This window comes from Portunus trituberculatus, chromosome 48, assembly GCF_017591435.1.
Source record: "Portunus trituberculatus isolate SZX2019 chromosome 48, ASM1759143v1, whole genome shotgun sequence".
Taxonomy (NCBI): domain Eukaryota; kingdom Metazoa; phylum Arthropoda; class Malacostraca; order Decapoda; family Portunidae; genus Portunus; species Portunus trituberculatus.
Window position 1 is genome coordinate 15,337,962 of NC_059302.1, and position 21,549 is coordinate 15,359,510.

General features: G+C 41.8%; 2 protein-coding genes across 2 annotated transcripts; both read left to right on the forward strand.

Moving 5' to 3' along the window:
* Window positions 1-4,314: 4,314 nt before the first annotated feature.
* LOC123498644 lies at window positions 4,315-9,368 on the forward strand. The gene is made up of 2 exons (XM_045245957.1): window positions 4,315-4,443; window positions 7,175-9,368. Exon 2 carries the CDS (start codon window positions 7,178-7,180, stop codon window positions 9,044-9,046), a length of 1,869 nt encoding a protein of 622 aa, XP_045101892.1. The 5' UTR covers window positions 4,315-4,443; window positions 7,175-7,177; the 3' UTR covers window positions 9,047-9,368.
* Window positions 9,369-18,610: 9,242 nt separating this feature from the next.
* On the forward strand, window positions 18,611-21,041 carry LOC123498645. The gene is made up of 2 exons (XM_045245958.1): window positions 18,611-20,160; window positions 20,286-21,041. The coding sequence occupies exons 1-2, from the start codon at window positions 19,798-19,800 to the stop codon at window positions 20,382-20,384; spliced, it is 462 nt and encodes a 153-aa protein (XP_045101893.1). The 5' UTR covers window positions 18,611-19,797; the 3' UTR covers window positions 20,385-21,041.
* Window positions 21,042-21,549: the final 508 nt, after the last annotated feature.

Sequence of the window (21,549 nt, forward strand, 5' to 3'; positions counted from 1 at the left end):
TTTTTTTTTTTTTTTTAGAGAAGAAAAAAAAAAGACTGGTCAAGGGCAAGAAAAATGGTAAAAAAGGGAACACTGGATTGCCAGTTCCCTTAAAGTTATTAAAAGTTATCCAAAAGTCAGGAACAAATGTCTTGAAACCTTCCTCTTAAAGGAAGTCAAGTTGTAGGAAGGTGGAAATATAGAAGCAGGCAGGGAGTTCCAAAGTTTACCAGAGGAAGGTATGAATGATTGAGAGTACTGGTTAACTCTTGTATTTGAGAGTTAGACAGAACAGGGGTGAGAGGAAGAAGGAAACCTTATGCAGCAAGGCCGTACGGGGGAGGGGAGGTATGCAGTTAGCAAGATCAATAAAGCAGTTAGCATGAAAATAGTGATTAAAGCTGGCAAGAGATGCAACATTTCGGTGGTGAGAAAGAGGCTGAAGGCATTCAGTCAGAGGAGGTGAGTTCATGAGACAAAAAGCTTTTGATTCCACTCTATCTAACAAAATTGTGTGAGTGGAACTCCCCCCAAACATACAAAGAGTACTCCATACAAGGACAGATAATGCTCTTCTACAGAGTTAGCAGTTGGAGAGGTGAGAACAGGTGGAGATGCCTCACAATGCCTAACTTCATAGAAGCTGTTTTAGCAAAAGATGAGATGTAAGTTTCCAGTTTAGATTATGAGTAAATAACATACCGAGGATATTCAGTGTAGAAGATGTGGACAGTTAAGTATCATTGATAAAGAGGAATGTTGTGTCAAGATGATAGATGGAGGTATTGGGTTTTTGAGGCATTGAACGCTACTAAGTTTTCTCTGCCTCAATCAGAAATCTTGGAAAATTGAAAAGTTGGGCATTCTGTAGCACTCCTGCATGATCTGTTGACTTCCTGAAGGATTGGTCATCTCTGAAAAGACATGGAAATATGTAGGGTGGTATCATCAGTGTAAGTCTGTAGGAGTAGATACGGCGAAAAGTTTTCTTAAGACGATTATTAATGTAAGGAGCACCAGAATATCACCAGCAGAGCAGCCTTGACAGAGGCCATTCTGGCAATCAAAGAAATGATTGTGAAGTGACAGATGTTTGAGAATCTTCCTATTGAGGATAGATTTAAAAACTTTAGACAAGGAAGAAATTCAAGATATAGGGAGGTGGTCGTGTAGTGGATAAGGTGGTGAGTGCGGGATCGAGCAGATGTCCACACTTAGGTTCGAATCCCACCACATACCGCTTTGAAACTATGCTATATCTACATGTCACCATGATACCCAAGTTCTAGGTGATTACACCAAAAATGCACTTGGGTCGTGATATGGGCCCTAATATGGGTACCACTATAAATGAAATTGCTTGCGCCACTAATGGGTCGAAGCTGAACAGTGCCTCCCATACACTCTTCAAGTGTGCCTACAGGCGCTATAGGCCGTAAAAAAAAAAAAAAAAAAAAAAAAAAAAAGGTCACCTTTTTCAAAAATAGACTGAATGTAGACAAACTTCTGGTATGAAAGAAAGGTAGAAGTCAATAGACATAGTTTAAAGAGTTTGTCCATGCAAGGTACAAAAATGGAAGCACAGTTTTTGAGAACAATAGGAAGGACCCATCATGTTCACAAGCCATGTGAGGGTTTAGGCCAGCGAGGGCATGGAAAACATCATTACAAAGAACTTTAATTGTAAGCATGAAATATTGAGGGGGAGGAGAAGAGGGAGGGACAAGCCTAGAATCATCCAATATGGAGTTCTTAGCAAAGGTTTGAGAGAAGAGTTCAACTTAAGAGATAGATGTGATGGCAGTTGGGCCATCAGGATGGAATAAAGGAGTGAAAAATGAAGAAGTAAAGTTATTGCAGATGTTTTCGATAAATACCAAAAGTCTTGAAGCAAGTTGGAGTTTGAGAGATTTTGACATTTTGTATTTATGAAAAAGTGCCTTACTATAGTCAGAGGAGTTAGGGGAGGGACAGTCAGCACAGATAAATTTAGTTAGAGAGTGACTATTGAGTCAAAGCCAGATGGTGGAAAACTCTGAAAATTCAAGAGCAAGGGCATGAGAGGAATTCGAGTCATTGCACACATTGATGCAACATCCAGCTTTAGAACAAATGAGGATAGAGAAAGTAGGAGGGAACAGAAAAGGGACTACTGTCAGTTGCCTCAGACAGGTGGGTTTGGTTAGGAAAAGAAGATGAGGTTTAATAAAGGAGAGGTGGTGTTCTACAGATTGAAAATTAGATCCAAGACCACTAATGTTGTAGAAATTAATGAAGAAAAAGTTGAGGGAGGTGTCAAGACATTTTGATTTGCTACCTGAAGAGCAGTCCAACCTGGAGACATTTCTGGTCCCTTCCTCGGAACGGGACTCTAAGGCTACATTAGGAGTCGCTATTTTTTTATTTTGAGCGAAGGAAGTGTATGTAGTAAGTGCATGTAGTTTTGAGAGAAGGACAGGCTGTGACTGCCCCCTTGAGTTGTGAGACACAAAGGGAAACATTCTGCGAGATCACAACTAGCTTTAGTGGAAGGTTCACAGCACCCCCTAAACTGATCCGGGTTCTGTGAACCTTCCATTAAAGCAAGTTGTGATCTTGCTGAATGTTTCCCTTTATGTCTTACAACTCAAGGGGGCAGTCACAGCCTGTCCTCTAAAGACAACTCTCCTTCTGCTAAAACAGCTTTTATGAAGTAGGCATTCTGAGGTGTCTCTGTAAGTTTTCTCACCCTCCAACTGCTATCTTTGTATCTCCCCATGTATGGAGTACTCTTTACATGTATGAAGGTGGTTCCACAATCAATCAATCAAGGGGCATACACTGGGGGAGGGTGTCGCTTCGCTTACCCTATGACACCACTCCAGGTCACGCTTCACGAATCTCCATGCAGGCTCCCTTCCCATGCCAAATAACTTCCAGTAAGAGGCATCGACTTGCTGCAGCCATGATTTCTGTGGACGTCCCCTTGGCCTCCTCCATGCTTAGTTATCCTTTTCAGAGACAACCCGATATGCAGGATCAGCTTCCAGGTAGCACGCCACATGCCCATATAGTCGCAGTTAGCATTAACGGACTATGCTGGTAATCGGCCTCGAATCAGTCTCATGGAGCAATTGCTGATTTGACACAAAGTCCATGATCCTGCGAGGGCATCTAGTACCAAAGATATCAATTTGCCTCTTCAGATCGGTGTTCTGTGTGCATATCTCGCACCCAGCTGTAGAGTAAGACAGGGATCACAAGCGATTTGAAGATCCAAATCTTCATCAGTCTGCACAGGTACCGACAAAGCCAAATACTCATGTTGAGCGAGTCCATAAAAACGTGGGTCAGGCCAATCTGCTTTACAACTTCCTGGTTTGATGCACTGTTGTTACACACTACACTACCAAAGTTTGTGAAAATTTCTAAGATCTCAATGTCCTCACCACATGCATGGACAGACTGTACTGTTTCATCCAGTAAGCCTCCAAACACCTGAACCTTGGTCTTGGGCCAGGAAACCTGGAGTCCCAGAGACTTCACCTCCTCATGCAGTGCCTCGAGAGCCATTACCAGAACCTCCAGTGATTCAGCAAAAATTACTACATCATCGGCAAAAACAAGATCTATAATCTCAGTATTGTCGACAGATGATCCGCAATGGCTTTGGTCTATAACTCTGTCTAGTACCCAGTCCATGCAAGTGTTGAAAAGTGATGGAGCAAGCACGCATCCCTGCCTCACTCCCGTATTCACAGGGAAGAAGCTGGACACGCCCCATCCACACTTCACAGCACTCACAGTCCTGGAGTAGAGGCCAGTTAATATACCAATAATCCTTGCAAGAATCCCACAGACACACAGAAGATCCCGGAGTGTCTCTCAATGCACTGAATCAAATGCCTTCTTGAGATCGACATAAGCTGCAAGCATCCCATGTCGGCGCTCCACCAGTACGCGAAGCACTAGGATCCGATCAGTTGTTGACTTACTCGGTGTGAACCCAGACTGTTCAGGTCTCTGGTGTTTCAGCAGATGACTGCAGATACACATCAACAGCAAATGGCCAAGCACCTTGCCTGGTATACTGAGCAGTGTTATACCACGGTAGTTGTTGCAGTCCTGACAGTCCCCTTTCCCCTTCCAGATAGGGATGACCAATCCCTTTTTCCAGTCAGGGAGAATAGTACCTGAATACCATACAGCAGTGAAGACAGCATGCAACCCACAGATCATGGCCTCACTCTCCACTTTGAGCAGCTCCACACTGATGTTACAGATGCCAATTGCCTTTCCACCCCTCAACTTTGCCACAGCCTCTTTGACATCATCAATGGAGGGTACAGTTTCGTCAATGTGTAGATCAGCATCCAGCATCTGTAACCCTGCAGTTTGGAGCTGTCCACTTGGAGAATTCATCGTGAACAGCTGCTCAAACTACTTAGCCCAACGAGTAATCTGCCCATCTGCATCCGATACAAGGTGACCATTTGCTGTTTGGATAGCACTTACCCAAATATAAACTTGGAGCGGAGTTTCTTCTGGGGTTGATAGGCAGGTCGGGGGTCATTAGCATTTAAATGATTCTCTACATCCTCAGCAAGATCCCTGACATATCTCTCCTTGTCTCTCCTCAGGAGAGCACTAATCCTACGTGACAGAGCTCTGTACTGCTCACGGTTCCCAGCAAGTCTGGCAGCACGACTCTCCTCAATACTGTCCAGCGTCTTTACTGAGGCAAAGCCACTCCATGACCTGGGGTGTTCCCCAATGCATTACTTGGCTGCCTCAAGAGTCTCATGTTTGAAAGTATCCCATAGCTCTACCAGGTCCTTGATGGTGTTGAGCACTCCAAGCCGATTGGAGACTGTCACTGCATACTCTTGGGCACATGTAAAGTCCTTCAGTTTCTCAAGACGAAACACAGTGTGGCCACATCTTGAAAGCTTTCTGGACTTGACATGCAGCTAGAGTGTAGCAACAACAAGCCTGTGATCAGTCACAAAGAACTCGGCACTCCGAAAAACCCTGCAGTTCTGAAGGATCCTCCGAGTACTAACAAGGATACGGTCGATCTCCTTTGCTACCCCTCTGGCATTGCTATACCAAGTCCAGTGGTGCAGCACTGATCTCTAATACCAGGAACCTGCATTTCTCAACCTTCTGGATCTTGCATGATTCAGAAAGAAAGAGCTGTTGTCGTTTCCTGGTATCAGAGCAATAGGCACCAACACATAACTCGTAGCCAGCTCTCTCAGTGCCAGTGACAGCATTAAAGTCACCCAAGACGATAAGTGCATCACGACAGGGACACTGGTCCAGTACAGAGTAGAGTTCGGCGTAGAACGTCTCCTCTTCAGTTTCACACACCTCAGTAGGAGCATATACTGCAACAACAGACATGAAGCCTAAACTGTGCTTCAGCCTTAGTCGCATTATACGCTCATCAACCAGAGTAACCTCTACAACGCATGGCTGCAGTCTGCTAGAGACGCCTTGACATGGTGACCAATGCTCTTGCTGGACCAGTAGTAAATAAAACCCTTGCTACTGGTCTCACCATTGCCAGGTCTCTTTGTCTCAGAAAGTCCCACCATATCCGCCTTCAGCCTACTAAGCTCATCTGATAAATGAGGCAGCCGTTGATCCTCTGAGTGTCTCAGGAAATCCCAGGAGCCTACACATGGAACCCTCCGAAGGTTTACCCCAGGAATGGTCTGACAGGCAGTCACCATGTCTGCAACCCCACCAGCACTCCCAAAGTTAAAAATATGGCAAGGGAATTCTCCTGTCCCTCTCAAGACACAGGAATCTCACAAGCTTTCCCCTGCATCCATCATATGGTGGTGTCTTGGCACCCAAGGGTTTGCACGGTTGAACCCCTCAGCAGAACCGGATCAGGTTCATGGCTAGAGGCTTGCCCATGCCTAGAGCCTCGACACTGAGCTCTGCCTCTGACTCTGGTAGCAGCTGTAGACTTTTTTACAGGGAGGGATTGCAAGCCCTACATCACTCCCTCACATTGTTTTATTAGATAATGTGCAATCAATAGCTTTAGTCTTATTAATTCCTCTCCTCTTCAGCCTCTTTCTCACTGGTGCAATGTTGCATCTCTTGCTATCTTTCTATATGTTATTTCACACTAACTTCTCTTCTTTAATAACTTTTATTACTTTTGGCCTCAGATTCTGTTCCTCAGTTATTTTATTCAAATATTTCTCTTATAAGTGATGTTCACTTATCCACTTACTTTATTCAATTTTTGCATCCTTCTTACTTGTCTTGATCTCATTTCCTTTTATGAACAATTTCTATATTTTCGTTATGTAATTCTTCAAAATTTATTTTCCACTTTCAATTTCTCTTTATTTCAATTTAGCCTTTACTTTCCCCAGTTCATCATGTATTTGGGCTAGAGCCACTTTTATTACTTTCACTTTTTCCATTAGCTTTTCTAGCACTTCCTCTTTATGAAGTATTTTTCTACATTGCAACCTGTAATCTAACTCACTCTTGCTTACTGTACCTTCCTAATCAAAGCCCAGGAACATTCCACTAGTAATGGAGTTCCCTCCTCCTCCATGTTGTAAACAAACCTCAGACAAGGAACTAGAGACAGGATACTATATACTACTAAGTTCTATGCCTACCCTCCCTACAAAACCACTCTAGGTAGTTGCTGTTATATCACTTGGATATATTATTCAGCAACTAGAAGTGACATACAGGCCCATATTCAGTCTCTCCAAGATTAGCATAAATTAGATATCCTTTCTCCCTGGCTGTTGGCAACTGTGTATGATATATGCTGCAGCATATTTATTCCCTGGAGTCTGACTCTTTTGGCCCTCCACAAAATCCAAGAGCTCTTCATTAAGTATAAAGCTTACCACTGCTTCAAGGTATGGGTGGTTTCCGTATTCACCCCTTCTTTACTTCTATTATCACCTGGTTCTTCTCCAGCTCCATTCTGTTAGGGTGTGAATGGCTAAATTACCAAATCTGGCCCCTGAACCAAAATGGTCTACTGTGCAATTGACTGTCATAAAAGTATACTTAGTGAGAAATGAATTTCTTTCTCCTACAGATCTAAAGGTCAAAATCTGAGGGGATGCTTGTGAATGCCACTCACTGCTTAGTGTGTAGGTAGATATTTATGTATCTCATATCTATCCTTTCTTTGTCTCACTACAATAATGTTATTTGTCACCAGGAAATGTATGAGAGAGAGCAGAGGCATCTGGAGTCCCTCAAGGAGCACAAGAAGGATGAGAGTGAGAAACAGATGGTGCAGGCAGTGTTAAATCTTCAGAAAGACCTTTTCAATATACACATCTCCAATTTCACAGATGAAATCTTTTTAACAATTGGAGCCTTAAATGATGATGGGCAAGAAACAGTTGCCTATGCTCTGTTGGTGGCTTCCAGGAGTGGTCTCCAACAGCTGCTATACTTGTTGGTTACTGTGGCACACCTCCCTGCTGATCTAATAGTGGATGTCACCTCCAATACCACAGCTTTGCATGAGGCAGCCGCCCATGGGAAGTCTGGATGTGTTGCCTTGCTACTTAGTATGTTAAACAATGCTGCTAGGATCAATGACCATATTGATATTAAGCTCCAATCATTTGCCACTAAAAATGAATTAAAGTTAAAGAGGCTAAACCGGTATAGTCCACTTCAGCCTGATAAGTATGGCCAAACAGCTCTCCATTTGGCAGCAATGTTTGGTCACAAACACACCATGGAATATTTGCAAGAAAATGTGAAGGAGGATCCTCCTTGCCAGGCTGGCACAACTGCTCAAAATATTCATAAGAACTTTACTGGCTATTTAAAGCGCTACATGAGGTACAATGACAATATGAGAAAAGAGATGACCCCATTAGACCATCATGAGGCTGACTATTTGTTGCATCAACTCCTTTGCACTATTGATCTTAAAAAACTGCCAAAAGAAGCCAAGAGGGCAAATATAGACTTAAACATGAATGAAGCAGAACAGGTAAAAAAAGCTGTGCAGCAGGCAGTGGGCATCATTCTAGGTCGAGTAGTGGCCTTTGATGACACATATAAAGGCCGATTAGAGTTAGTGGGCAGTGCACAAGATGGCTCAAAACTTTTTGCCCCTGATGAGTTTGATATTAACATTGTCATTCCAGCAGCTGACCGTGTGACTGTGTCAGTGCATCAGGAGCTGGATGAGTCTGTCAGATATCAGGGTCATGTCCTTAAGATTACTGTAGAAACAAATAATCCTCATCTTCAGGGTAATCGTTTAATGGGGGATCTCTTTGGTGCAGTGAAGCAAGCTCTCACAGACTCTGTCTTGGATGATAAGAGATTGAGTGTTGTGCCACCCAGTTTGACCAGGACTCAAGTGGGAGTGGCATTAGCCATGGCTTGGCAAGGAATGGAATATCCATTACTATTAGTGGGTGTAGATCTGGTACCAGTGTTGGAAGTACCATGGCATGAAGTCATTGTTAAGCCAGATGCCCTCACCCCTCCAGACACCAATGTCATGCACATCAGCAATACTGCTGATGGATCATGGCGTTGTAGCTTTGCCTTAATAGAAGCAGAAGTGTTGAGGCAACTTTCTCCTGAAGAACGTCGAATCCAACTTTCTTGCAAGATGCTTCTTTACTTCCTGAAGGTCGAACCGTGGATGCCAAAGGAAATAAAGTCCTTTTGCACCTGGTGGACTGGACGATCCTTTAACCTTCCAGTGCCCACAGGATTCTGTCTAAAAAGTTCCTTTTTTAGACTGCTAGCATTTAAGCGTAATACTGGCACTCAGTGGCTAGAGGAGGACACAATATTTTGGATGGCCTTTGCTTTCAGAACTATGTGTCAACAGATAGCAAACAAAGCTGAAGCAGATCTTTCTCCGAGAAAGGTATTTGCTTACTTTGGAGGTGATTGTGAAGGGCCTAAGATTGGACATGGAGCACCAATCATCACACACTATCTCTTCAAAAGAGAATTGAAGAAGAGGCTCACTATCTCTACCCTCATGAGATACCTCAATTGCTTGATGGCTAGTGTTTGGAAGTACTTGAACAATGGTTTCTTTTTTTAACTCAGCTCTGGAAGTGTTGCATAAACTTCATGACTACATTTTTTGCACATAACATTACTCATCTTATTAGAATATGTCATGTCTTAATCTTCTGGGACCACATTAATTTTGCCTTGGAATTCTCCATGATGATTGATTAGGTACTTCACAATTCTGTAACATTTTCGTTGTTTCTATGGGTTTATTGTTTTGTTGTAAATATTATGTTCTGTGTATATATTTAATGTATGTAATCCTTATGTAATGATCCAAATGCACAAACCTTACAACCCCATGCATAGGGTTGCACTCGTTGTTGGATTAGTGTCCAGTGAAGCCAAAGGTGCAAATTTTATATGTATGTATGTATATATATATATATATATATATATATATATATATATATATATATATATATATATATATATATATATATATATATATATATATATATATATATATATATATATATATATATATATATATATATATATATATATATATATATATATATATATATATATATATATATATATATATATATATATATATATATATATATATATATATATATATATATATATATATATATATATATATATATATATATATATATATATATATATATATATATATATATATATATATATATATATATATATATATATATATATATATATATATATATATATATATATATATATATATATATATATATATATATACTGACACACACACACACACACACACCCCATGCATGGGGTTGCACTGTTGGATTAGTGTCCAGTGAAGCCAAAGGTGCAAATTTTATATGTATATATATATATATATATATATATATATATATATATATATATATATATATATATATATATATACACACACACACACACACACACACACAGTAAATCCCTGCACTTGGCGAATTAATTAGTCTGGCAAAACTACCGCCAAATGCAAATTTCGCCAAGCACGAGTTCTTTATTCCATATGTGGTAACCTGAAGAAAGAAGAAATGAGGGAAGAAACAAGAAAAAAGAATAGGAGAGAAACAGAAACATAAAGAAGGAAGAGGAGAAATAGAGAAAACTAGAAAAACATAGTACCATGTAATAGAATTTTGGTAGGGGCTTGATTGTAACAAATCGACGGTCTGCCCAAAGGTCTACCCATGACCAGACTCAAACATAAAAATGTAAACATAGAAATGAGAGTAGTTGACAGAAATGTATAGATGGCAGCTGAAAGAAATTCAGTGGATGAACACATGGTGCTAACCTGTGGGAAGGAAGGTCATCGCAGGCCAGGATTGGATGAAATATATAGTGCCACGCCTAGGGGCGTGTCTATGTAGAATGTATTTTTGTGGATTGGGTCAAAATATACCTTGCCACGCCTCAGGGTGTGTTTGGGTAACTTGTATTACTGTGGATTGGGTCAAGATATATTTGTCCATGCCTAAGGGTGTGTGTGGGTGACTTGTGTTACTGTGGATTGGGTCAAGATGCATTGCCACGCCTAGAGGTGTGAAAAATAACATGTGTATTACTGGGGATTGGTTTAAAAAGTACATTGCCACACCTATGATAAAATAAGATGTAACTTAGGGAGAGAGGCCTTTTATTGGGAGTCAAGAAAATAGAGCTGAAGGGAGAAGGTCACAGGCTCCTGACCGGAGAGGCGTCAGAGGCGACATGGAGAAGATCCCTCTTGTATTAGTAAGTGAAGCTTAACAGTTGGTGATGCAGTCTTAGTTAATTATCACTTCATGGAGTAGAGGAGGAAATAATATTTTAGGATGTTATATTTGTAGGATGTTTAGATTTAAGATTTGTGTTGATTTGATATTATGTTGTCTGATTTTGACTTGAATATGTTGAGTGATTTTGACTTTGAATTTTGATGCTTGGATTTTTTATGAGAAACTTTTGAGAACTGTGTCACATATATGAAAGGATAATTTGCTACTTGCTGAAGTAATTACTGATGAGTATTGTGTATGTAGTTTTAATCTAATTAAATGTAGAAAATTTAGCAGTATATAATATATTGCCTCATGATTATTATTAACTATCTCACACAATCGTGTATATAACTGCAACTTGTAAGAGAGTGCAAGAGGACACGAAACCTAATGTAAAATGTAGCACCAGCGCCCATGCATGGATAAAGGATTTAGAAAATCGCACCAGGACAAATTGGACAGACGAAGGGAGAATAATAGAGTTGGCTAAACAATATGCATTAGACAGTGCATACACCCATATGTCACACTGTGCAACACAAAATCAAAATGATTGGGATGATGTGAAAAAACAGTTCCTTAAGATTTATCCAGAGGAAAGATCATTTCCAAGCCTGATCAGTGAATTGTCATCAGTGACTTGTCAACCCAGAGAGACCACTACAGAGCTTTATATAAGAGTAGAAGGGATAGTTGCAAAATTAGAAACTATGAAACCCACAGGTAATGAGGTATATAATGATATATTTGTCTCCATCATTGTGAATGCCTTGCCTAAAGACTTTTCTCATATCTTTGTGGAGGCAGATATGAAAAAACCTCTTGACAATGATTTTCCCTTCTTGAGTGTTACCGAGACTCAATACTGACTGCGTTCATACTCAGGGATGGATGGTAACTCCCTGCTGGAAAGAACGAAATGGACCATGTATAATCAATAGTATGACTCAAAAGCAGTTAACGGATATGAATATTGTTAGAGTAAACAATGATACAACACTTACTTTTTTATGTTAATTGTCATGCCTCGTAATGCAACCTAAGACTCACCCTAATACCTACAGACTGACCGGCTGATGTAAAGGGGTTCTTAGGCAGCAAGCCGGTGATCGAAAGTATCGTTATGTGTGGTTAACCGGCTATGATATATTACATTGACTAATAACAATTGTGGTTGGGTATAATCGTGAGGGTTATTTTCTGTACACTTTTATGTCTGTCACAATTTTCTAAGTTCTACTGTTCACTGTGGTGGTGTAGGAGTAACTAACTCTCCCATCACTCCTTCCCCTCCAACTCGCCACGCCACTCAGTCACGGCGGCGAGCTTCATGGAGAACCAAAACCTCGAGCACTGTTCATACCATTCCACTTCATTATTAACAATGTTTCATTCACGCAGTACCCCAATTTATACATTATTTATATAAACACATATGTATGATCAATAAACATCGGTCACTAATACTCAAAATAGAATAAATAGACTGTCACGTCTTCGTTTCTGTGGAATAATTTCCACATCCTTGGGGCCACAAGAGTCAAGTTTGTTTCCTTTAGAGGAGTGGTCGCATTTTTTTCTATCATTAATCCTCCACTCGTGCGCATCAATAGATATCAAGCACAATCAGTCTGCCATTGGAGTCGTGCTTGTGCGGCAGCTTTACGCAATGGCCTCGTTTGCGTTTTGCTTAATTCTTCATCGCTGGATACTTCAAGAGGAAATAACTTGTTGACTGTTCATATAGATTCGATGCCTTTCAAGAAAACCCTTACCACTCTAAATGATCCATATTTATCTGGCATAATAACTGATTATTTTTCCAATGGGCCACGTGGATCTGCTTGTATCACAGTCAATTAGGACTCTGTCTCCAGGGTTAAGTTTGGTGGGTGATGATGTTGACGAACCATAGTGATGTTCTGTGAGAGAGGTCAAATAGTCTTCCTTCCAGACTTTACTCCACTGTTTTATTATCTTATTGAGTTATTGAAGTGAGTGATTAAACTTTCTCGTCCCACATTTTGTACATAGTCTGGATCCTTAATTTTTTCTCGATTCATGAATGGCGGTATGATATCTATTTGAGACCCCTGTATCAAATGATTTGGACTTAACGGCTCGGGCTCATCTATGTTCTCTTGTATGTGAGTGGCCTATTGTTAATTCTGGCTTCTATTTCTACAATGACAGTCTGCAGTTCATCCACAATGATTCTCTTATTATGAAGCACTTTCCTGATGCTTCTCTTTACTACACCAATCATGCGTTCATAAAATCCGCCTTGCCATGGAGCTTTAGGCGGGATAAACTTCCATTCACATCTACGAGACTGGAAAAATTCTTGTACTTCAGGAAGACTAAAGTAACTTTTAAGTATTATTTCTGAAGCTTTGAAATTCGACCCATTATCTGAAATCACAAGCTCAGGGCATGATCTCCTCCCAGTGAATCTCCTAAAAGCTCTCAAAAAACCACTGGCACACATATCGGTTACCAATTCCAAGTGAACAGCTCTTGTGGACGTACATGTAAATAAGCATATGTACACTTTAGTAGGGAGTACTCCACAGTCACTAGCATCTGTAGGGTCCCTTAAATATATTGGCCCTGTGTAGTCAACTCCAACAACTTGAAAGGGTTTACAACTCTTAACTCTTTCTTCAGGTAGTGGGGGTTGGCCTGGGTATGCCATAGGCCTTGGGTCGTACCTCTTGCAAGTGATGCATTTCCTTATTGTGGATTTCACCGCTTGATGAACCTTTGGTATCCAAAAGCTCTTGCGAACGTTAGTAAGAGTATCAGCAACTCCTCCATGTAGTGAAATTCTGTGGGGTTTTTTTATTACTAAATCCGTGAAATGATGGTGTTTGAGCAATAGGACAGGATGCTTTGTGCTATACATTAATGGCGAATTATGTAACCTACCACGACATCTTATAACACCATTATCGAGAAATAACCCCAAATCAGTGACAAGCTTCCTTGCCCCCAGTGTCTTTCTAGACGTCTCGAGACAGGAACCTTGTTTTACAGCGAGTGTCTTTGTAGATGTTTCGGATTCAGAGCTAGTCTCCAACAAAATGTGTAAGATATCAGAGTAATACTCTGCTTGTACCTGTTTCACCAAGATTGTCATGGGTGAAATGCTCACGCGATTCGTCCATTCCCTTCCTCGCGTAAATGTTATTTATAAAATTCATAACATAAGATGTGATACGAATCAACTTTTCTACAGAAGAGTAACGATCTAAGTCTATCAGTGTTCCTGGTTGGTCACAGTTTTTCGTGGGGAGTACTTGTGTTATCTCGACATTTGATACGACATACGCTTTCTGTTCAGGCCAATCTGTTGAAGTATGAAGCCATTTAGGTCCGTGAAACCATAAAGTGTCCTTGGTGAGTTTCTCTATAGTAGCTCCTCGACTTAATAGATCTACAGGATTTGATTTTGTACCCACATGCCGGAAGCAAAAGTCTGTTTGCAACTTCGCTCCAAACAATACCGACTTAAAGCGATACGACTTAATAGGACCTTCCAAGTTGTTCGTATCTGCTGGCCACAGAAACCTAGTGTAGTCTCTATCTTCTTCTTGCAGGCCAATCCTTAAGAATGCTTTTGAAATATCCGCGCTATACGCATACTTGCCCACACGAAAGCGAAGTAAAATGTCGCCTAGTTTCTTTGTCAGTGTAGGACCAGTCATGAGACAATCATTCAATGATGGTGTGTGTGCATTACTCCTTGAGCTACAATTGAATACTATTCTTAGAGTGGTGGTAGCAGAATCCTTTTTTACCCCATGATGAGGCAAATAGTGACTCTTATCTGTCGGGTGAGCATTCGGTACCTCAATGAACTCGCAGGCATTCTGTTCATCCAATATCTTCTGGTAGTCACTGATTTGACCCTTCCTTTTAAGTTCTTTTACCAACAAATACATCTGACCCTTAGCCTTGCAATAGTTATTTTCTAGTTCTAGCTTATTCATTTTCCAAGGTAATTTTACCCAATACTGTCCAGATTCGTATTTCACTGAGTCAAGGTATTCCTGGTAAGCAATTCTCTCCTCTGGGAGTGTCTGAGTGGCATCTATGCCTATTACATCCAAATCCCATAATTTATGGATAGGAGGATCAGTGAGTAATTGAGTTTCTATGTCCATCATAGGGTCTGGTTCTGCGGATATTTGCATCACAAGTACTGCTTCTGGTGTAATGGACTCAGCTTTGTTGGTTATTTCCTTGCTGTCACGAAGTCTGAATTTGGAAGAAATCTGACCTGTTATTATATAACCCAAAGGTGACTTTAGCAGATGTATACTATCATATAGAGATGTATGGAGTGATATAAAGTCATAATAATGATCAGCTCCAATAAGCAGGTCTATTGTTCCTATTTTATCGTCTTTCACAACTCATTCTGCGAGGGTTACGCCTCTCTTTGTCAGGTGCTGAATGAAATTTGTCAGCTGTGCAGTCACAATGCTTGTTGGGAGCTCCGGTACAACCACTGCAGTGATTCTCTTAATTCTATTTCCCATTTTTATCGTTGGTTTCACTATGCCCACTTCCTTGCTAAGAGGTTGACTCATAAATCCTTTCAAACTCATTCTTGTGCTTTGTTTAATAGGTAGGCCAGTTTCTTGTACTAACCCTGCAGTGATAAAGGTTTTCTGAGAACCATTGTCAAAAAACACTCTGACACGTCTCTCTCCATTTGTTAATTTTAACTCGGCCAAAGCTGTCACTAAAGCTACTCCACTAGAGGTTGTCCCGCTTGCTACATTTACGTGACTTGTGCTTGGTGTATCAGAGTGGTCACGTTCTGTGTTATCAGATGACTGTTTATTACTTTGAGGGCCTGTGCAAACTCTAGGTTTATCATATGTTCGGCAAAGCGTTGTGTGATGATTGCCCTTTTTGCATCTTCGGCAAAGTTGAAGTTTTGTTTGGCAGTCTCTAGTATGATGACTACCTATGCATCTGGTGCATAGTTTGAGGTCCCTTAGCCTCTGTATTCTTTCTCCTCCGGTGGTAAATTTGGAGCACTGATAGTCTTTATGAGATTCTCTGCAAAACCTACATTTTTCTTCACCTGAGTGTTTACTATATTTGGCATCTTTACTAGTATTGTAATAAAGGCCAATGCCTTTTTCCTTGACTTGTTCTGTAAGATTTGTTGTTGAAATCTCTTGCTTTGGTTTTCTCGGGGTTTTATGTTGATTCTCAATCTCCATATGTGAGATGAGATCTCTCAGATCCTCGTTCAACTGGCTGAGGGTAAAAAAGTTAACTTCATATTTCAGGTAAAGCTGCCTTATGGTTGCATTAGGAAGTTTGTGCTGAAACATGGATGCTATAACCCATTCACAACATGAATAATCATGTTTGTTCTTCAAGCTTCTTGTTAGGTTTAACATACTTACTCTGAATGCTTCTAATTCATCCTTATTTGGCCTTGGGCTTTTCATTTTGATTATACTCTGTAGTAGACGGTGCTTTACCTTTTCCTCATCTCCATAGGTTTCCTTTGAACTATCCAGTGCACTTTGATAATTTGCCGATGTTGAGCTATATCCTTTCACGAGGTCCAACGCCCTGCCCTTCAATTGAGATTTTAGGTATTGAAGCTTCGTTACTGGCTCCAAGTCTTGCTGACAACCTATTTGAGCCTCAAATTGATCCATAAAGGACTCGTATTCTGTGAGATCTCCATCAAACTTTGGTAGTTAGATGTTCGGAAGCTTTGACATGATTGAAACACTACCTGCATTTCCTGTATTAGTAGCCTGTGTTTTATTCGAGACTAAAGAGCCAAGTGTTTCCTTCAGATTGGCATGTTGATGTTCATAAAGGCTATACAATGAGTAATAATTTTCTTGCAGTGTCTCCAATTCTTCTTCATTCTCTTTTCCTTCTAATAAAGTTTTTTTGAGTTGTTCGTATACCTCATTGTAATTCTTCCATCTTGTTTCCAAAATGTTAATGGCTTGTACTTCATTTGGTGTAGGATTAGATTTGTTTATTAAAGTCTCAGAGTCATTATTGGCTCTGGTAAGATAGCCCTTAAATGCCTTCAAAGACCGTTTCAACTTCTCTTCAGTCATTGTTAATGATTACTGGCTGTTTACCGAATCCGTATCCACGAATCGCTTGATTGTGTTCTGAAATTTTATCTTCAAATGTTTCTTTGTCTCGTAATTAAAGTGCACTCAATCTGTCACTACACATTGAAAGGGTTTTGCACCAACACTTTTAAGCTTACATTTCAGTCACTTATTCATGTTACTAGCTATTCTATTATAATTTTCAGCAGTAACATTAAATCTGTTATGTGGTGGATGATTCCTGTGCTCTATCAACACTAAGGCAATATGTGAACTACAACTACTATGAAGCTGTTCAACGACCTTAATAAGATCGCTAGCGATTATGGATGGTGTGCAGTTGTCATGAATATCGTTTCCTCCAAGGAACAAAATAATCAAGTCGTAGGTAACTCCGATTACTCGAGACAATGTACGATTTGTGTTAAAGCCAGCCACTTTTGCACCAGGTGCACAATAAATATAAATGTTCGCACCGCTCACTCGGTTTATAACCTGAGGCACTAGACTGTGTCCAACGATCGCTACAGATTTATCACTGCTCATTGTAATTAGTTAACACGTCCACCTCATCCCATCCGGTTCAAAGGACCATGACAATGATTTTCCCTTCTTGAGTGTCACCGAGACTCAATACTCACTGCTTTCATACTCAGGGATGGATGGTAACTCCCTGCTGGAAAGAACGAAATGGACCATGTATAATCAATAGTATGACTCAAAAGCAGTTAACAGATATGAATATTGTTCGAGTAAACAATGATACAACACTTACTTTTTTATGTTAATTGTCACGCCTCGTAACGCAACCTAAGACTCACCCTAATACCTACAGACTGGCTAGCTAATGTAAAGGGGTTCTTAGGCAGCGAGCCGGTGATCGAAAGTATCGTTATGTGTGGTTAACCGGCTATGATATATTACGTTGACTTATAACATTTGTGGTTGGGTATAATCGTGAGGGTTATTTTCTGTACACTTTTATGTCCGTCACGATTTTCTAAGTTCTACTTCTACTGTTCATTGTGGTGGTGTAGGAGTAACTAACTCTCCCATCACTCCTTCCCCTCCAACTCGCCACGCCGCTCAGTCACGGTGGCGAGCTTCATGGAGATCCGAAACCTCAAGCACTGTTCATAACATTCCACTTCATTATTAACAATGTTTCATTCACGCAGTACCCCAATTTATACATTATTTACATAAACACATATGTATGATCAATAAAACATCGGTCACTAATACTCAAAATAGAGTAAATAGACTGTCACGTCTTCGTTTCTGTGGAATAATTTCCACACCTCTGTCAGTATATAAGAAGGCTCTCAAATAGGTAGCATCACACCCAAGCCTTCAGCTAAACAACATTGCAATAAGGAAGGAAAACACAGTTGTTCCTGTAAACACAGTGACAGCTAATGCTGTTACTCCAGATCACATGGTATATCACCCTCAAAATAGCAGAAATATGTATTGTCAGAGGTGTGGACAAAATAACCACACTATTCAAAATTGCAGAATGATAGAGTGTTTTAGATGCCATAAGTGGAGTCACTTTGCAAGCCAGTGTACTGTGAAGTTACCACCAAGGGCACAGCCAAGGGTAACTTGTTTCACCTGCGGTGTACAAGGACACACAAACAAAGAATGTATGAGCAACACACGTAGGTACACCACAAATCCGACACAAAACAAAACGCCATTTTATTACCAATGCAACACCAAGAGTCAGTAGTTATCACAGCGGTAAACAGTGACAAGGGGAATATTTCTATTGAGGTATACATTGAAAATAAGAGTACATTAGCTTTGATGGACACGGTGGCAGGGGTATCTCTCATATGGCGTGACGTAAACAAACTTAGAAATAAACACGTTGCTCCAACAAATAAAGCAAGGCTGACACTTGCACGATTTTGATGCACGCATTGGCACGAACTCGGGTCGTGGCAATGCGCAAACTAGTGGTAAACTCACGTGAAGTGTTCGGAAACTCGTCATGACTGCGTGACACGTCGGGACGAAAGTTTTGAAATGTTCAAAATTTTGGCACGACAAATTTTTTGTGACCAGTTCGTTAACTATGCACAAACTGTTTGTGAACCTGTCGCGAACAGTGCGGGATGATGTGGAGAGATGTGCACCAGTGCGTACCAGTGTGTGTCATGCCACGACATGCACAACCAGCCACGCATTGTTCACGAATTGTTCACGGCTAGTTTGCGACATGTTCACGCATTGGTGCGCCTCGCAGCATGGTCGTGTGTTCCCCCTGACACGGTCACGTGTACTTCACGCCTTGATGGCATGAGCAGTTCACGACTAGTTCACGCACTTCATGAACAGTTTGCGCATAGCATGAGCAGGTCACGACGTGTTCACAACAAGTTTGCGAGTAGTTCACAACTACTGCGCAAGTGTCGCTAGCGTCAGTGCGAGGGGTATTGATAGCCATTCCACAACTTGCCAGTGAAGACAAAATGTCGAAGATGAAACAAATACGTGGAAGAGCAAAGCAGAGAATACCATAAGTCGACAGGCCAGAAAATATTGGGGCAGAGCCAGAGCCAGAGACTGCTGAGAGAGATGAATCCCCCCAGTCATCCATATCAAGTGTAGCTGTCATCCCGGAGACACAGCAGGATCCACTCGACACTCAGGGACAGCCATCCAGTGAGAAAGAGGCTACGTGGCAGCAGAAGTGGGTCTGGGTATCCAAGAAAGGAATCCCTGAGTACCGCTGGACAAATGAGGGGGAGAGGAGGTTGGCTGATCTCATCAAAGAATACCCCTAGCTGTATGACAAGAAGCTTAAGGAGTGGCTCAACGTGGCAGCCAAGAACAGCCTGTGGAACCGAGTAGGAGAGCAGTTGCATCCCCCTGCCACTGGCCTCCAATGCAAGAAGCACTACGAGAACATGTGCACCAGGGTGGGGAAGATCTTGAAGAGGGAGCAGAAGAGTGGGGCAGGCCAGCCCGAGAGGAGTGCCTGTGACAACGAGATCATGGAGGCCTGGAGTTTCTTGACACAGCACATTGTCCAGGGAAAGACGGTCCCCAGTGAGCAGTTTGCCGTCCTGAAGTCAGCCACAGTGACAAGCAGTGACAATGAGGATGATGAAGTCTGGTCTACAAGTTTCCAGGGCCAGGCATCTACTACCACAGACAAGGGCAAGGGGAAGCGGTCCAAGCCCCCAACAACAGAGACAGCCACCACACCCGCCGTCACTACCACCACATCGAGGGTCACTCACACTGACCTCAGTGAGGCTGTCAGGCAGGTGAGAATCTCAGTGTCACTAGTTGTAGATTGTATTCCAGTTTGTTCCATTTCTCTTGACATGACATGTGCAATATGTTGCTATCAAATGCTGTACTAACTGGTGCCAATGTCTATATGTTTCAGATCCTCTCTAAAGCAGACTCCCTGGGTGCCAGCCACTCTTACACCGGCCACCAAAAGATCGTTCATGATTTCGCATGCCTGCTGGAAGGGCACATGTAGGGCATCCTGGAAGAATCCTGGCACGAGTTCCAGATCGATTGCCTCAACATGGTCCACCGTTACAGGCAGCGGCACCCACTCTTCCAGCAGTCAAAGCAACAACCACACATGATCTGACAAGGCCCACAGCAGCAGCAGTTCTGGCATCCCCCTCAACCCCCCACCTGGCAGGCACCGCCACAGCAGCAGCAACCTCCAGCAAGTCAGCCAGCACCTCAACCCTTGTTGCCGCCCCAGTTACCACAGGCCTCCCAGTCTTCAGACCGGTCGTCCTGGACACAGGCCACTGAGTGGGAACCACGGATGCTACCTGCCCCGTCAGTGACTCCTGTCCAGGCGCCTTCACCAACCCCTTTAGTGTAGCTGTCAGCCATCTTCAAGACACCTGTGACATCACTCAGCTTCCCGGACCTGACTCCAAGGTCGGTAGACAGCAGCCTAGAGGGGGTTTCACCCTCAACCCTCTTCACCTCCAAGGACCTTCACACCCCAGAAGTCCACCGTGTATCCCCAGGCAGCGGTCCCAGCATCAGCAAGGACACTGAGTGAGACACTTTGAAATTGTTGTTTGCTGTTTTCATGTCAATAAATTTGACTTTATTTCAAAACACTTGTTTTTCATTTTCACATTAAAATTAAGTTAGTCACAAGTAAGAGAGAAACAAAAAAGAAAAAGAAACGAAAAATAAATTAAACTGTTTTTCATTATTTCAATAGTAGTACAAGTATGGATGCAGCTCATGGGGCTACCTTTCTTTCTTGCCAAGAGACAGCACCAGCAGAAGACATGTAGTAATGTGACAGGTAGTCTTGTTGATCCTTCGCCTCCCTCGCGGAATGGTGGCCGGATAGAGGCATCAGCCTCTGCAGGTGCTCATCAAGTCTCCATCCACCACGGATCAAATCATGTGTGTCCGGATTTTCGCGGTCCACTTCTGGAATTGCGTGTAGGTATCTGATGAGGATGAGGTTGTGTAGGACACAGGCGCACATGGTGATCAGGTTGATGTTGTCGGGGTGCTGCTGCATTGTTGTCAAGAAGCAACCGAACCCATGAGACAAGATTCCAAAGGCATTCTCCACAACACGACGGGCATGAGACAACCTGTAGCTGTACATGCATTCTCGTTGGACCTGTGATCGATGGGAGAATGGTTTCATCATC